General features: G+C 43.9%; 1 protein-coding gene across 2 annotated transcripts in view; it reads left to right on the top strand.

The window, feature by feature from the left end:
* Positions 1 to 14,609, top strand: part of LOC106575987 (copine-8) — a 150,474-nt gene extending 135,865 nt beyond the window's left edge. For both annotated transcript variants that reach the window (XM_014152770.3, XM_014152769.3), the window contains 5 exons: positions 995 to 1,122; positions 2,697 to 2,799; positions 5,353 to 5,410; positions 5,517 to 5,590; positions 9,361 to 14,609. In XM_014152770.3, the coding sequence (XP_014008245.1) occupies positions 995 to 1,122; positions 2,697 to 2,799; positions 5,353 to 5,410; positions 5,517 to 5,590; positions 9,361 to 9,549 (552 nt within the window). In that variant the 3' untranslated portion in view covers positions 9,550 to 14,609. The remainder of the gene's footprint in view (positions 1 to 994; positions 1,123 to 2,696; positions 2,800 to 5,352; positions 5,411 to 5,516; positions 5,591 to 9,360) is intronic.
* Positions 14,610 to 16,157: the final 1,548 nt, after the last annotated feature.

Raw genomic sequence — 16,157 nt, 5'->3', positions numbered from 1 at the left:
TACTTCTCCACAACTTTGTCCCTGACCTGTTTAGAGAGCTCCTTGGTCTTCATGGTGCTGCTTGCTTGGTGGTGCCCCTTGTTTAGCGGTGTTGCAGACTCTGGGGACTTCCAGAACAGACAGATATATATATATATATATATACTGACTGACTGACTGACTGACTGACTGAGATCATGTGACACTTAGATTGCACACAGGTGGACTTTATTTAACTAATAATGTGACTTCTGAATGTAATTGGTTGCACCAGATCTTATTTAGGGGCTTCATAGCAAAGGGGGTGAATACATATGCACGCACCACTTTTCTATTTATTCTCTTTTTTTGTTGTTGAATTTTTTGAAACTAGTTATTTTTTCATTTCTCTTCACAAATTTTGACTATTTTGTGTTTGTCCGTTACATGAAATCCAAATAAAAATCTGTTTAAATTACAGGTTGTAATGCAACAAAATAGGAAAAAACGCCAAGAGGGATGAATACTTTTGCAAGGCACTGTATCTGGCACTCCAGGCAGGCTCAAACCCTCAAAGTTTGAACGTCTCCTTAGTGGCTGTAGTGTAGAGGCTTAGGATGCCAAGTTCTGCCTGGCAGGCTAAAATACTACCACTGAGTTCTATGACTATCAAGGAGAACAGTAACTGTCCTTTATGTAAGGCAGAAACCATCGATCACAGACAGCCTTCCCTCCCCCTCTCTCTCCTTCCCACTTCAGCTCTGCAGAGTACTTTAAACAGTAGGATACCACTCAGACAGGAGGATGTCTTCAGCACGCTCAGCAGGGATTTCCCATATTTATCTCTCACTGGGCCTAAAGTTGTATTGATTAAAGTTGTTTATTTATCCTCCTCTCCCTCCCTTTTTTCTAGTTATCCTCCTCCATTCTCTTGCTTTAACATCATTTTTCTTTTTTATTCTCTTTTTTGTTTTCTTCTGCTTGATGGAATTGATGAAAGATTTAACTACCCTCCTTCTCTTCTTGTGTCTTCCAGAATGGCAACCCCCAAAACCCATACTGTGCAGGTATAGATGGAGTGATGGAGGCATATTACCAGAGCCTGAAGTCTGTCTGCCTCTACGGCCCAACCAACTTCTCTCCTGTCATCAACCATGTGGCCAGGTAAGGGGGCTATGAGGAACAAAGCTGGAATTAAACCAGCTTTGGGGTCACTTCAGGTTTTCGATTCATTTCAGTGAATTTGCGAACCAAATTGAAATTCAATTTATGAATTGAAAATGATATTACCCACTTTTCTTTCAGGAGTTTTTAGATTTACTCCCTGAACTGACTGAATACACATAGTAGGGTGATAAAAACAGAGGCCGATATCTATGGTCTTCCTTCATTGAATTTCAGATCACAATCCTACCGATGCACACCTAAACCTCCCAAGCATGAGCGAGCCAGGAGTCCTGAGTAGATCAATACTGATTAAGATGGCCTTAACGTGTGTATCGATCCACTGTCCTCTGTTCCAGTAAGAGCCATTCACAACGCAGCGCTGTATGTTGTGATTGAGTAATTTCCCTGAGAGCAAAAAGGACAACAGAGGAAGTCTGCAGACTAACAGAGAGTTAACTGAGATGTATCAACTTTTCAAAGTGAAAGTAGATGTTTCAGTACATAACTCAGGGTATTATGCTGAGAATACGTTGGTGACAGTGTTTCGACCACAAGATCAGACTAACAGAGACTTAACTGAGATTCTCCAACTCTTAAAAGTGTGACTGTTTCTCAGTGCATGCACAGCTCGCAGAGATAATTTCACAGATAATAAGTGTGACTGTGTTATAACATTCCACTGTAGAACTTGAGTCACAGAAAAGGTGCTTCTGAGCTGTTAAATAAACACGTGTTTTGTGACTTTTGTCACATTCTGTTCTTTAATTAACCTGTAAATGTGTTGTTTGTGTGAGTGAACAATGACTACACAGTCCTTCCCACACACACACACACACACACACACACACACACACACACACACACACACACACAGTCCTTAAGCCTTAATGAGTGTGCCTTGATGAAGTAAAGGTGCTGTCAGAAGACTTGAGATTTACAGGTGTGTGTGTGTGTGTGTGTGTGTGTGTGTGTGTGTGTGTGTGGGGCGTGCGCGTGCGCGTGTCTACATGTGTGTGTTTGTGCCTGTTTGTTGTTGCTCGGAAGCCATGGTAGAAATGTTGATTTGAGGGGTAACAACCCAGTGCAAAATGTGTGTGTGGCTCTCAGAATACAACCATTAGTGCCACCCTAGACACCACCTTACCCTTCTCCTCACCCCTCCCCTCACTCCCAGGCACCGCTGTCATGCCAGCCTCCTTTCCTCTCACCTCCTCTGTTTCTCTCACCTGTGCCACTCGCCCCCACATTTTAATAATAACCGATCCGTTCCTTCTCTGCTGTGCCTCACGCTCCTCGCAGTTTAATAACCGTTCAGTTGACTTCTGTCTCTGTATCCGGCGCTGCAAGCACCGCCTTACGTGTGTTTGAGAAGCACAGGAAGCAGTCAGAGGCTAGGGCCCACGCTGTGTAAAGTAGGTGCCAGAAATAATCACTACCCAGCCAGTTCATGCCGGGTTTCAAAGGTTACATCTGTAGGAAATAAAGACAATGTTTAATGTAGGGTTTTATGGATAATATAAAAACTTGTGTGGCTCACCTATGTACTCTGTGTTTATTTCTCCTGTGTGTAGGTATGCTGCGTCAGTGAAGGATGGCTCTCAGTACTTCATCCTCCTCATCATCACAGATGGAGTTATCTCAGACATGGCCCAGACCAAGGAGTCCATCGTCAACGTAAGAACAACAACTGCTAGGCAATGTTCTCACTTTGGCGGAGACCACATTCACGGTAAACCCTGCATATGTAGGCTCAATCGGAATGACTTTTAAATGGACAATTTTCCAAATCAACAATCTGATTGAATCCTGGCCCTAGTCACTAGATGGCCAGTATGGACGCAAGTGGCTAAGACACACATCACTGTCTGTATTACCATAGTCAGGGAAGATGGGACAGGGGACTTGATTGGGGGTAGTGAGAACATCAATGTAAGTATGTATGCATGTATGTACGTGAGAGGTAAAGGCTGACTTGGGATCAGTTCCTAGGGAAACAAGTAAACAACACATTCTGATAAACTCATCTATCCTACAATCCTGGGGTAATACATCAAACTAACTCATCACTCAGAAAGACGGAGAGAGCAGAGGCGGGGTTATGGCACACACACACACGTACACACACACGTACACACATATTAAAGTGTTGTGTGAGTTGAGGGACTTGTTTATTCTCTCATCCCCAAATTCAGAGAGGCCCTCAGGAAGATATTTTTTACATGTTTTTTAATTTGTTTTATTTAACTAGGAAAGTCAGTTAAAAACAAATTCTTATTTACAATGGCGGCCTACCCTGGCAAAACCCGGACGACGCTGTGCACAGCCCTATGGGACTCCCGATCACGGCCGGATGTGATATAGCCTGACATGTAGTGCCTTAGACTGCTGCGCCACTCGGGATACTACATCTCAGACACGCTCCATTAATATTTACACATACAGTCGTGGCAAACGTTTTGAGAATGACACAAATATTAATTTCCACAAAGTTTGCTGCTTCAGTGACTTTAGATATTTTTGTCAGATGTTACTATGGATTACTGAAGTATAAATACAAGCGTGTCATAAGTGTCAAAGGCTTTTATTGACAATTACATGAAGTTGATGCAACGAGTCAATATTTACAGTGTTGACACTTCTTTTTCAGGACCTCTGCAATCTGCCCTGGCATGCTGTCAATTAACTTCTGGGCCACATCCTGACTGATGGCAGCCCATTCTTGCATAATCAATGCTTGGAGTTTGTCAGAACTTGTGGGGTTTTGTTTGTCTACCCGCCTCTTGAGGATTGACCACAAGTTCTCAATGGGATTAAGGTCTGGGGAGTTACCAGGCCATGGACCCAAAATATCGATGTTTTGTTCCCCGAGCCACTTAGTTATCACTTTTGCCTTATGGCAAAGTGCTCCATCATGCTGGAAAAGGCATTGTTCATCATCAAACTGTTCCTGGATGGTTGGGAGAAGTTGCTCTCGGAGGATGTGTTGGTACCATTCTTTATTCATGGCTGTGTTCTTAGGCAAAATTGGGAGTGAGCCCACTCCCTTGGCGGAGAAGCAAACCCACACATGAATGGTCTCAGGATGCTTTACTGTTGGCATGACACAGGACTGATGGTAGAGCCAACCATCCTTGTCTTCTCCGGACAAGCTTTTTTCCGGATTCCCCAAACAATCGGGAAGGGGATTCATCAGAGAAAATGACTTTACCCCAGTCCTCAGCAGTCCAATCCCTGTACCTTTTGCAGAATATCAGTCTGTCCCTGATGTTTTTCCTGGAGAGAAGTGGCTTCTTTGCTGCCCTTCTTGACACCAGGCCATCCTCCAAAAGTCTTTGCCTCACTGTGCGTGCAGATGCACTCACACCTGCCTGCTGCCATTCCTGAGCAAGCTCTGTACTGGTGGTGCCCCGATCCCACAGCTGAATCAACTTTAGCAGACGGTCCTGGCGCTTGCTGGACTTTCTTGGGTGCCCTGAAGCCTTCTTCAGAACAAGAGGACCGCTCTCCTTGAAGTTCTTGATGATCCGATAAATGGTTGATTTAGGTGCAATCTTACTGGCAGCAATATCCTTGCCTGTGAAGCCCTTTTTGTGCAAAGCAATGATGACGGCGCGTGTTTCCTTGCAGGTAACCATGGTTGACAGAGGAAGAACAATGATTCCAAGCACCACCCTCTTTTTGAATCTTCAGTCTGTTATTTGAACTCAATCAGCATGACAGGGTGATCTCCAGCCTTGTCCTCGTCATCACTGACATGATGTCAGCTGGTCCTTTTGTGGAAGGGCTGAAATGCAGTGGAAATGTTTTTGGGGGGATTCAGTTAATTTGCATGGCAAAGAGGGACTTTGCAATTAATTGCAATTCATCTGATCACTCTTCATAACATTCTGGAGTATATGCAAATTGCTATCATACAAACTGAGGCAGCAGACTTTGTATCTTTCTCAAAACTTTTGGCCACGACTGTACACACACACACACACACACACACACACACACACACACACACACACACACACACACACACACACACACACACAGCTTGGGGTAAATCAACTTTATTGTTTAGGCTGTATAGGTGCTCAGTCAACGTCACTCATAAAACTTATTTCTCAGACTGTCTGATAGATTCCTATGCATATGTGTACTCTGTGACAGACTCAACTTTGTCACAGACATAATGAGGAGAATATGAGACTCAAATTTGTTTCCTCGTGTCCTATCCAGGCTTCGTGTCTTCCAATGTCGATTATCATCGTAGGGGTGGGACCAGCAGAATTTGATGGTAAGAAACACGCTAACGCATACAGATGCACAAATGTATGTATGCGCACACACACACACACACTCCACTGACCAGATGATGACTACAGTATGATGTTTCTCCTCAGCGATGATTGAGTTGGACGGGGATGAAGTGAGGATCTCGTCGAAGGGAAGATATGCAGAGAGGGACATTGTTCAGGTATGCCATGTTCCTTCTGTCTGTTCCACTGCTAGGCTGCTGGATGCATGGAGTCAAATAGGTGGGGTTTTGGGAGCATTAGAATATGCCTCACAAACAAAAACAAACTGTCTGCTTCCATCTAGCCTCACTTTGTGACAGCTGCTATTGAACATTTACATTTACGTCATTTAGCAGACGCTCTTATCCAGAGCGACTTACAAATTGGTGCATTCACCTTATGATATCCAGTGGAACAACCACTTTACAATAGTACATCTATATCTTTTTTTGGGGGGGGGTTACTATATCCTATCCCAGGTGAACAAAGGGCTTTATAAAATGCATTTGATTGCTTACATAGCACAGAACAGTCAGGGCCACAGACAGATGCTACAACATACTATTTATATGCACATAATGATGAGAAATAAACTAGTAGTAGAATCTAGAAACTAGAAGTACTAGAAAACATATTGGGAGGGAAATCACAGGTGGGAATCAACTGAATCATCCATAAAACCAAAATGGACATTTACACAGATAGTAGTGCTCATACATTAGAGTTTAACAGCATGTTAACATCTGTGTTGTGGCTCCTGGCCCTGGTTCCATTAGACAGACAGACATCTGGTCTGAGTTCAGATCATTCCCACCTGCTCTGCCTTCCCTCATCAGGCCAGATGGACAGAGACCCCACAGAGTCCCCAGGCCTAATCTTTGTTAACTCAGAAGTAAAATCTTGCATAATTTGGTCAGCTTCTTGATTAACTTCTGAGTTTATATGTGTTAGAAATTGAGAGTTCAGGGCCTCCCGAGGGCACAGTGGTCTAAGGCACTGCGTTGCAGTTCTAGCTGTGCCACAAGAGGTCCTGGTTCGAGTCCAGGCTCTGTCACAGTCAGCAACAACCGGGAGACCCACGGGGCGGCGCGCAATTGGCCCAGCGTCGTCCGGGTTAGGGAAGGGTTTGGCCGGTAGGGATGTTCTTGTCCCATCGCGCGCTAGCGTCTCCTATGGTGGGCCGGGTGCAATGCACGCTGACGCGGTCGCCAGATATAGTGTGTTTCCTCCAACACATTGGTGCGGCTGGCTTCCAGGTTAAGCAAGCAGTGCTGCTTGGCAGGATCGTGTTTCGGAGGACGCCAGCTCTCGAACTTCGCCTCTCCCGAGTCCGTATGGGAGTTGCAGCGATGGGACAAGACTGTAACTACCAATTGGATACCATGAAAAATGGGGTAAAAATATGTGTATTTATTTGAATGAACATAACAAGATTCAACAACTGAGACATAAACTGAACAAGTTCCACAGACATGTGACTAACAGAAATGGAATAATGTGTCCTTGAACAAAGGGGGGGTCAAAATCTAAAGTAACAGTCAGTATCTGGTGTGGTCACCAGCTGCATTAAGTACTGCAGTGAATCTCCTCCTCATGGACTGCACCAGATTTGACAGTTCTTGCTGTGAGATGTTACCCCACTCTTCCACCAAGGCACCTGCAAGTTCCCGGACGTTTCTGGGGGGAATGGCCCTAGCCCTCACCCTCCGATCAAACAGGTCCAAGACGTGCTCAATGGGATTGAGATCCGGGCTCTTCGCTGACCATGGCAGAACACTGACAATCCTGTCTTGCAGGGAATCACAGAACAAGCAGTATGGCTGGTGGCATTGTCATGCTGGAGGGTCATGTCAGGATGAGCCTGCAGGAAGGGTACCACATGAGGGAGGAGGATGTGTTCCCTGTAACGCACAGCATTGAGATTGCCTGCAATGACAACAAGCTCAGTCCGATGATGCTGTGACACACCGCCCCAGACCATGACGGACCCTCCACCTCCAAATCGATCCCGCTCCAGAGTACAGGCCTCGGTGTAACGCTCATTCCTTCGATGATAAACGCAAATCCGACCTTCACCCCTGGTGAGACAAAACCGCGACTCATCAGTGATGAGCATTTTTTGCCAGTCCTGTCTGGTCCAGCGACGGTGGGTTTGTGCCCATAGGCAACGTTGTTGCCGGTGATGTCTGGTGAGGACCTGCCTTACAACAGGCCTACAAGCCCTTAGTACAGCCTCTCTCAGCCTATTGCAGACAGTCTGAGCACTGATGGAGGGGTTGCGCATTCCTGGTGTAACTCGGGCAGTTGTTGTTGCCATCTTGTACCTGTCCCTTAGCTGTGATGTTCGGATGTACCGATCCTGTGCAGGTGTTACACGTGGTCTGCCACTGCGAGGACGATCAGCTGTCCATCCTGTCTCCCTGTAGCACTGTCTTAGGCGTCTCACAGTATGGACATTGCAATGTATTGCCCTGGCCACATCTGTAGTCCTCATGCCTCCTTGCAGCATGCCTAAGGCATGTTCACGCAGATGAGCAGGGACCCTGGACATCTTTCTTTTGGTGTTTTTCAGTCAGTAGAAAGGCCTCTTTAGTGTCCTAAGTTTTCACAACTGTGACCTTAATTGTCTGACACCATCTGTAAGCATTTAGTGTCTTAACGACCGTTCCACAGGTGCATGTTCATTAATTGTTTATGGTTCATTGAACAAGCATGGGGAAACGGTGTTTAAACCCTTTACAATGAAGATCTGTGAAGTTATTTGAATTTTTACGAATTATCTTTGAAAGACAGGGTCCTGAGTTTATATAAAAATAAATTGAGAGTTCTGACAAAATCGAAGTCTCCACCCTCGCAAAAGGAAACTCTCAGCCAAAGCCCCCCCCTCCCCCTCCCCCACCTTCGCTTAAGCCTGATTGATACGTCCAAATAACCTGTAATGAAAACCCCCAAAACAAAATGTATGTTGCTTGGATTTCACGCATCGCATTTAGCCCTGGCAGAATCTGATGTAGCTAACCTCCATGCTACATTAGCCCTGATGTGGCTAGCCTCCATGCTATGCGATTATTCCAAATGGCTAGCCACCATGATATACGAATAGCCTATTAGGCACTGTTTCCTATCAGCTCTGTTTGACAGCAGAAGGGGTTCCTCTCTTCCTCCCTCTTTACTTCCCTTCCTCCTCCTTGTCATCCTCCTCTTTCCCTCCTCCCCTACCTCCCTCTCTTTGTGTGGATGATATGATAGAGGGGTAGATTAATACGCTCCCCATGCTCATTAGTGAGCCTTGTTAACACAGAGAGAACATCAAGGCTGTTCTGCTGTGGACCTGGCTAGGAGGTCTAGTATATATACGCACGCACACACACACACACACTAGGAGGTCCGTTCTGCTCTTCCTAGATCACTCACTCCATCACTGTCTGGATAGTTAGCTGCCTCTACACACACACACACACAGAGACAGGCAGGACCCCTATGAAAGACAGTTCTGTGATAAAACTGGCCCTGCCTCCAGCATCATTAGATCAGATATCAAAGAGACTGAGCGCTCGCTAGCGATGCACTGTACATCCCAACAAGAGACAAGGGAAACAAAAGGCTTTCATAGCTGATTGGCTAGGCCAATTTCACCTCGCTCTGAACTTGCCAACTGTTATGAATAAATTCATGCTTTACTTGTACTGTGGGTCCAAAAAGTCTCAACTTAAGTTTTTCAAAGATCTTTGGTAGTATTATTTACACATAATGGCATAACACCTACTATATATTGCCTATACTTTTATTTTAGTTAATATTTAGTATATATTATAGTATATTTCTCCGGCCCCATTTCTTCTCTCTGTCTGTTTTCCAGTAAGGATTCAACGTTTAGTAGCTAAACACCTGTATATTGACTAGACTATAACTAATTTCAGCCCTGTTTTGTCTTTCTCTTGTCTTACAGTTTGTCCCATTCAGAGACTACACCGACCGGACAGGGAACCACATTCTGAGTATGGCCCGTCTAGCCAAGGATGTCCTGGCTGAGATCCCTGACCAGTTCCTCTCCTACATGAGGATCAGAGGCATCAAGCCCTCACCCGCACCCCCTCCATACACCCCCCCAGGACACCCCCTGCAGACGCAGATCTGAAGGGTGCGGAGATGCTCCCTGGTCGTGAACAACACCTCTTCAAATATGTATTTGTCTCTCTCATCTCTGCATCACTCGCTCAGTGATAGGAGAGGCCTTCTTGGCTTTCTCGCTCTCTCATTGCACTAATGGAGACTGACTGACTGGCAGAATGAATAGCAGGGTTCTAGAAGTTTTTACTGAGCGGTTCTAAAGGGTTCTACTTTGGAACGGGCGGATGGAGTCAACAAGAGCATGTTTACTTTCATTGTCTAGCGTTCCTCTGTCTGGACTTCATGTATATTGGCCAATGGAGACACTCTCTGGGACACACCCGGGAAGAAGGACAGAGTCTGGTCTTCTCAACTCACCTGGCAAGGAATGAAGGATTTAAGGAAAGGATGAAAGAAAGAAGGAAGGATGACAGGAGGATAGGAAGGAAGTTCCTGGGGACTGGCCTTTTTCAGGAGCAGAGTGGTGAAAAGGTTCTATAGTCTGGATGTGGTATCACTTGACTGTTGTAAATAACTGGAAATATATTTCCTTCTCTCTCATTCTATCTCTCTACTCTGTCTCTCTATTCTTCCAACTCTCACTCAATGTTTACAGTACATGTTAATGATAATGATTTTTACCATTGGACACTTGTATAATATACAGTACCAGTCAAAAGTACCAGTTTTTCTTTATTTTGACTATTTTCTACATTGTAGAATAATAGTGAAGACATCAAAACAATGAAATACACACATGGAATCATGTAGTAAGCAAAAAAGTGTTAAACAAATCAAAATATATTTGAGATTCTTCAAAGTAGCCACCCTTTCCTTGATGGCAGCTTTGCACACTGTTGGCATTATCTCAACCAGCTTCACTTGTTGGCTGCTTTTCCTTCACTCTGCGGTCCAACTCATCCCAAACCATCTCTATTGGGTTGAGGTTGGGTGATTGTGGAGACCAGGTCATCTGATGCAGCACTCCATCACTCTCCTTCTTGGTCAAATAGTCCTTACACAGCCTGTTGGTGTGTTGGGTCATTGTCCTGTTGAAAAACAAATGATAGTTCCACTAAGCGCAAACTAGATGGGATGGCGTATCGCTGCAGAATGATGTGGTAGCCATGCTGGTTATGTGTGCCTTGAATTCCAAACAAATCACTGACAATATTGCCAGTAAAGCACCCCCACACCATCACACCACCTCCTCCACGCTTCACAGTGGGAACCACACATGCGGAGATACTCTGTTCACCTACTCTGCGTCTCACCACGACACAGCGGTTAGAACTAAAAATCTAATTTGGACTCATCAGACCAAAGGACAGATTTCCACAGGTCTGTCCATTGCTCATTTTTCTTGGCCCAAGCAAGTCTCTTCTTATTATTGGTGTCCTTTAGTAGTGGTTTCTTTGCAGCAATTCGACCATGAAGGCCTGATTCACTCAGTCTCCTCTGAACAGTTGATGTTGATGTGTCTGTTACTTGAACTCTGTGAAGCATTTATTTGGGATGCAACTTCTGAGGCTGGCAACTAATGAACTTATCTGGGTCTTCCTTTCCTGTGGCGGTCCTCATGAGAGCCAGTTTCATCATGGCGCTTGGTTTTTGCGACTGCATTTGAAGAAACTTTCAAAGTTCTTGAAATGTTCAGTATTGACTGACCTTCATGTCTTAAAGTAATGATGGACTGTCGTTTCTCTTCGCCTATTTGAGCTGTTCTTGCCATAATATGGACTTGGTCTTTTACCAAATAGGGCTATTTTCTGTATACCCTACGTACCCTGTAACAACACAACTGATTGGCTCAAACGTATTAAGACAAGAAATTCCACTATAGCTTTTAACAAGGCACACCTGTTAATTGAAATGTATTCAATGTATTTCCTTTGAGAGAATGCCAAGAGTGTGCAAAGCTGTCATCAAGGCAAAGGGTGGCTACTTGGAAGAATCTAAAATCTAAAATATATTTGGATTTGTTTAACACTTTTTTTTGGTTAATACATGATTCCATATGTGTTATTTCATAGTTTTGATGTCTTCGCTATTATTCTACAATTTAGAAAATAGTCAAAATAAAGTGTGGCTCCAAACTTTTGACTGGTACTGTACATCCTTCTTTCAGTATGGAGCTTTGGAATATCAATCAATATTCTCTCTCTTTATCTCTCAGCGTGTTGTCTTTGCCAGGGGAGGCAACAGTGCAGGTCCAAGTAGCCACTGTACTATACTGTGTGTCCCTTTGCATGAGTGTAGCGTCAGAGCATGCATTGTGGTCCTACACTTCCCTGCCTGTCACTGCTCTCAGGCTTTGGGGTTAAATGTTTTTAACTTTTAACTCTGTTGTTGAAGCGCATTCTGCTCCTTTCTAAACTGCCTTGGCGATAGGGTGCCCATGCCAGCCACGCTACGAGTGCCCACGGGTTTTCTCACTGTGCCGAGAACAACAGTGACTCAACCAACATCATATTCCCTTCCAAATTAATTTAAATAACAACAGATGCTCTCAGATCCAGTTTGAGACAACAGCAGAAGCCCAGTGGTCAAAAACAGTAACAAAAATTATTTCCTTCTGTTCGGTTCTTGTTCTTTTGTATTATTATTATTATTATTACATTTGTCATTTAGACTTACAGGAGCAGTTCGGGTTAAGTGCCTTGCTCAAGGGCACATGGGCAGATACAATTTTTTTCAACTAGTCGGCTCGGAATTCGAACCAGCGACCTTTCAATTACTGACCCAACGCACTTAACCGCTTGGTTATTGCCTTGGAAGTTGATATTAAGGTAATTGTATTGTTTTGAGTTGTGCCAATCATTATGTAATATTATTTAATTGTTATAGTGTTAAGCCCTGAGTGTGTTGGCCGTAGATGATGGTGTCTGGTGGTCGTCATGACAACTTGTTCTTCCTAAATGTTGTAATTCTCATCCAATAATACCAATTAACAATACCCACTGAGGGCTAGGAGTTACTCCTGTCCCGTAACTATTATACCCAGTCAACCCACTCTTACTTCTTACAGCCAGGGTATCCTCTTCAATCTGCTGTCTGAATGGGCTTGGAGTTTATATCAACTGCCTTTTAATTATTCTTAATTATTCATAATTATTCATAATTATTATAATATAACTATTAGCTACTGCTTGTATGGAGGTGGTGTGTAATTGATAACGTGATTGGTTACATATCAATATCCATTATCAAGCTAACAGACATTCCAACACCACATTTATGTATTTCGCAGTTGTTGCCATTTTCATGTGTGCCACTGTCGGTCTGTTGCCATGTCATTACTGATAGACAGATGCCCTTTGCCACAATTCAACCACATAACAACTCCTCTCTTTTCTGTGTAATTCCTCCTCTTGTTTCACTGCAGCTCAGTGGACGCAGCCTCACAGATTACAATAGACTGTTTTAATGCTTAAATAGGATCGACTCCAAGCCAATAATATTTGGCATAGCAGTAGGAGAGGGGGGTGAGAGGGGGGTGAGAGGGGGGATACAGCCCAGTGGGTTATGTCATTGGAGGGTCATTCCATGTCATTTCGTTATTCTATGTCAATGTTAAAGGGATAGTTCACCCAAATTACATATTGGTTTCCGTACCCTGTAAGCAGTCTATGGACAAAGTACGACAGCAACCCATTCTTTTGTTTTGTTTACTTGGCCACTGTTTTGAATTCTAACTTTTTAGCATTTGTCACACAATCCAATGCAAGTCAATGGTACCTATATTAGCATTTTCATGCTTCATATGCAAATCATCTCAAGTAACATAATTGATTTGAACATGAAGTGTGAAAATGCCACTATGTAACCTCTTTCTTGTTTTTTTTGAGGTGGAACGACCCTGGGCAGAAGTGGACAACCAGGTCAACCCACTAATGTAGTCAGAAGAGAACGGGCATTAGTGCTACATGCCTGAGTCAACACAGTGCCAAACCTATACAGAGAGATGTTGGCTAGCCTAGAGAGAGAATAACCTCACCCGGTATATTCAACATGGCAGTCCGTCGTTTTAACCCACGTACTTCACACAACATATATTTGATGAGAAACTCTGCCTTGTTTAAAAAAAGACATACCATAGACACAAACTGTATTTCCGATCTTTCTTGTCTCTCACAACTTTCACCAATGTCTTTTTTCATTGTGTTTTTCTCACACATTTCAAAGCGTTCCATAAATGCCTCTCTGCATCTGTAGTTGTAGCTAGTCTTGAGTCTTTCCATGTAGTGCAGCGAAATCCATATAGTGCACCGCATGGCTCTTGTCAAAAGAAATGCACTATGTGGGGAATAGCTAGTGTGTTATTTGAAACCCAGCTTGTCTGTGCTGCAGTCTCCCACTGGGCTTGTAGCAGAGCAGGAGGTATCATTAGGACTTTGGGTCACAGTCTAGAGCTCGTTATAGGCTCCCATTAACCACCCACAGGCTACCGACAGTGTAGACACACACGTGTGCCCGTGCATACACACACACACACGCTCACACAGACACGCATACAGCTGAGTCCATGGTTACCATCAAGGACTACTGACGGTGTCATTTTTTTTGTGCTTTCTCTTTTCACACTACTATGGAAAGGATCATTCTTTTCTTTCACTGCTTTGCTAGTGCCACAACACTCGCCATCTGCTTGCCAAGCCCCGTGCGTGCGTGCCGCCAGAGTTAATAGTGCATGTGAGTTCACACACGTGATCTCTGTTTACTAAAGATATCCGTGCACTATGTTTGCATGTACAGTTTTACATGAGATGCACCAGTTCTTTTTGTGGTAATTGAGTGTTTTGGAAAAAGAAAATCTATGAAAATAACTATACAAAATGGCCTTAAAAACATTCACTGATTTCTTGGAATTTGTGCGATGCCTTCAGATATTGACTTGTTCTCTCTTTTGTGTCCGTGTACAATATTTTCTTTGCGTAACTTCATTTATGGGGAAAACAATTTTTGGAATCAGTGTTAAATCAGATGAAAGCCTGACTGAAGTTCTGATTGTCTGGTAATCCATATTATAGATTACTATTTCTGAATCAAACTACTGATTTTTAAATAAACATTCTTACTTAACACTAACTTTCTGCTGAAGTGCTTTTCTTTGCATGCATTACTTTCTCAACATTTTACAGAAAAGGAGAGGAGAGTTCTCAATAGATCACTCCAGCCTTCCTCTTCTCCTCCTGGCTTCCAACAGTCTCATTCTCAACCCATTAGGGGTAATGTCTGTTTTGTGTGTTGGTGTGATGTTCTAATTGCAGAAGGAGAATATAGCCTGTTGACCACCTGGCAAGTAATTATTACCCTTGGCAGAGGATTTGGGAGGCTGAGGTCTTGGACAGGGACAAAGGATCATAGAGAGTTTGGACACATAGAACTAACAGGCCCCTAGCATCCTCATAACACTCTAAATAATCTTGTTCATCCTTATAGTGCACGAAGTGTCACGGCTGTCTAGGACCAGTGGAGATGTGGAATCAGGAGCAGGAGACAGAGGGCCGGAGCAACTGTGTTTTAATAATAATAATTGCAAACGCAATAGCCGAAGGGCACAGGGCGCGTGGCGAAGTCCGCCAGGGGAAACCACATTCCCAAAATAAGCGCACTGAAAAAAGCCGGCAATATAATGGACAATAACAGCTTACACTCGCAACTGTCCTGAGTGGACAATAAACAATCCCGCACGAGAACCCCAACTGAAAATACACACTAAATAACCCCCCACTAATGACAAACACAAAACAGGTGCGGGATAGACAGACAAAACCAAAAGACACAGAAACAACGATCGGTGGCAGCTAATAGGCCGGCGACGCCGAGCGCCGCCCGACCGAGGAGGGACGCCACCTTCGTTAGATACTGTGACACGAAGGAACATGACCGAATGCAACTTCCTGGTCCATGAACGCTAAATAAATAACTAAGAAAACCATCTGTGGATGGCAAGTATAATAAATATAAACATAACATGTAAAGTGTTGGTCTCATGTTTCATGAGCAAAAATAAAAGATCCCATAAATGTTCCATATGCACAAAAAGCGTTTTTCTCAAAAATGTTGTGCACAAATTTGTTTACATCCCTGTTAATGAGCATTTCTCCTTTGCCAAGATAATCCATCCATCTGAGAGGTGTGGCATATCAAGAAGCTGATTAAACAGCATGATCATTACAAAGGTGCACCTTGTGCTGGGGACAATAAAAGGTCACTCTAAAATGTGCAGTTTTGTCACACAACACAACGCCACAGACGTCTAAAGTTTTGAGGGAGTGTGCAATTGGCAGGAATGTACACCAGAGCTGTTGCCAGAGAATTTAATGTTAATTTCTCTACCATAAGCCACCTCAAATGTCATTTTAGGTCCTTTGGCAGTACGTCCAGCTGGCCTCACAACCGCAGACCATGTGTAACCACGCCAGCCCAGGACCTCCACATCTGGCTTCTTCACCTGTGGCATCGGCAACCGATCGGTTTCCACAACCAAAGAATATCTGCACAAACTGTCAATAATCGTCTCAGGGAAGCTCATCTGTGTGCTAGTTGTCCTTACCAGGGTCTTGACCTGACTGAAGTTGGCAAATGCTCACCTTTGATTGCCACTGGCACACTGGAGAAGTGTGCTCTTCA

The sequence above is a fragment of the Salmo salar genome, chromosome 17 (assembly GCF_965601325.2).
Source record: "Salmo salar chromosome 17, fSalSal1, whole genome shotgun sequence".
Lineage (NCBI taxonomy): Eukaryota > Metazoa > Chordata > Actinopteri > Salmoniformes > Salmonidae > Salmo > Salmo salar.
This window is presented reverse-complemented; position numbering and strand designations above follow the sequence as displayed.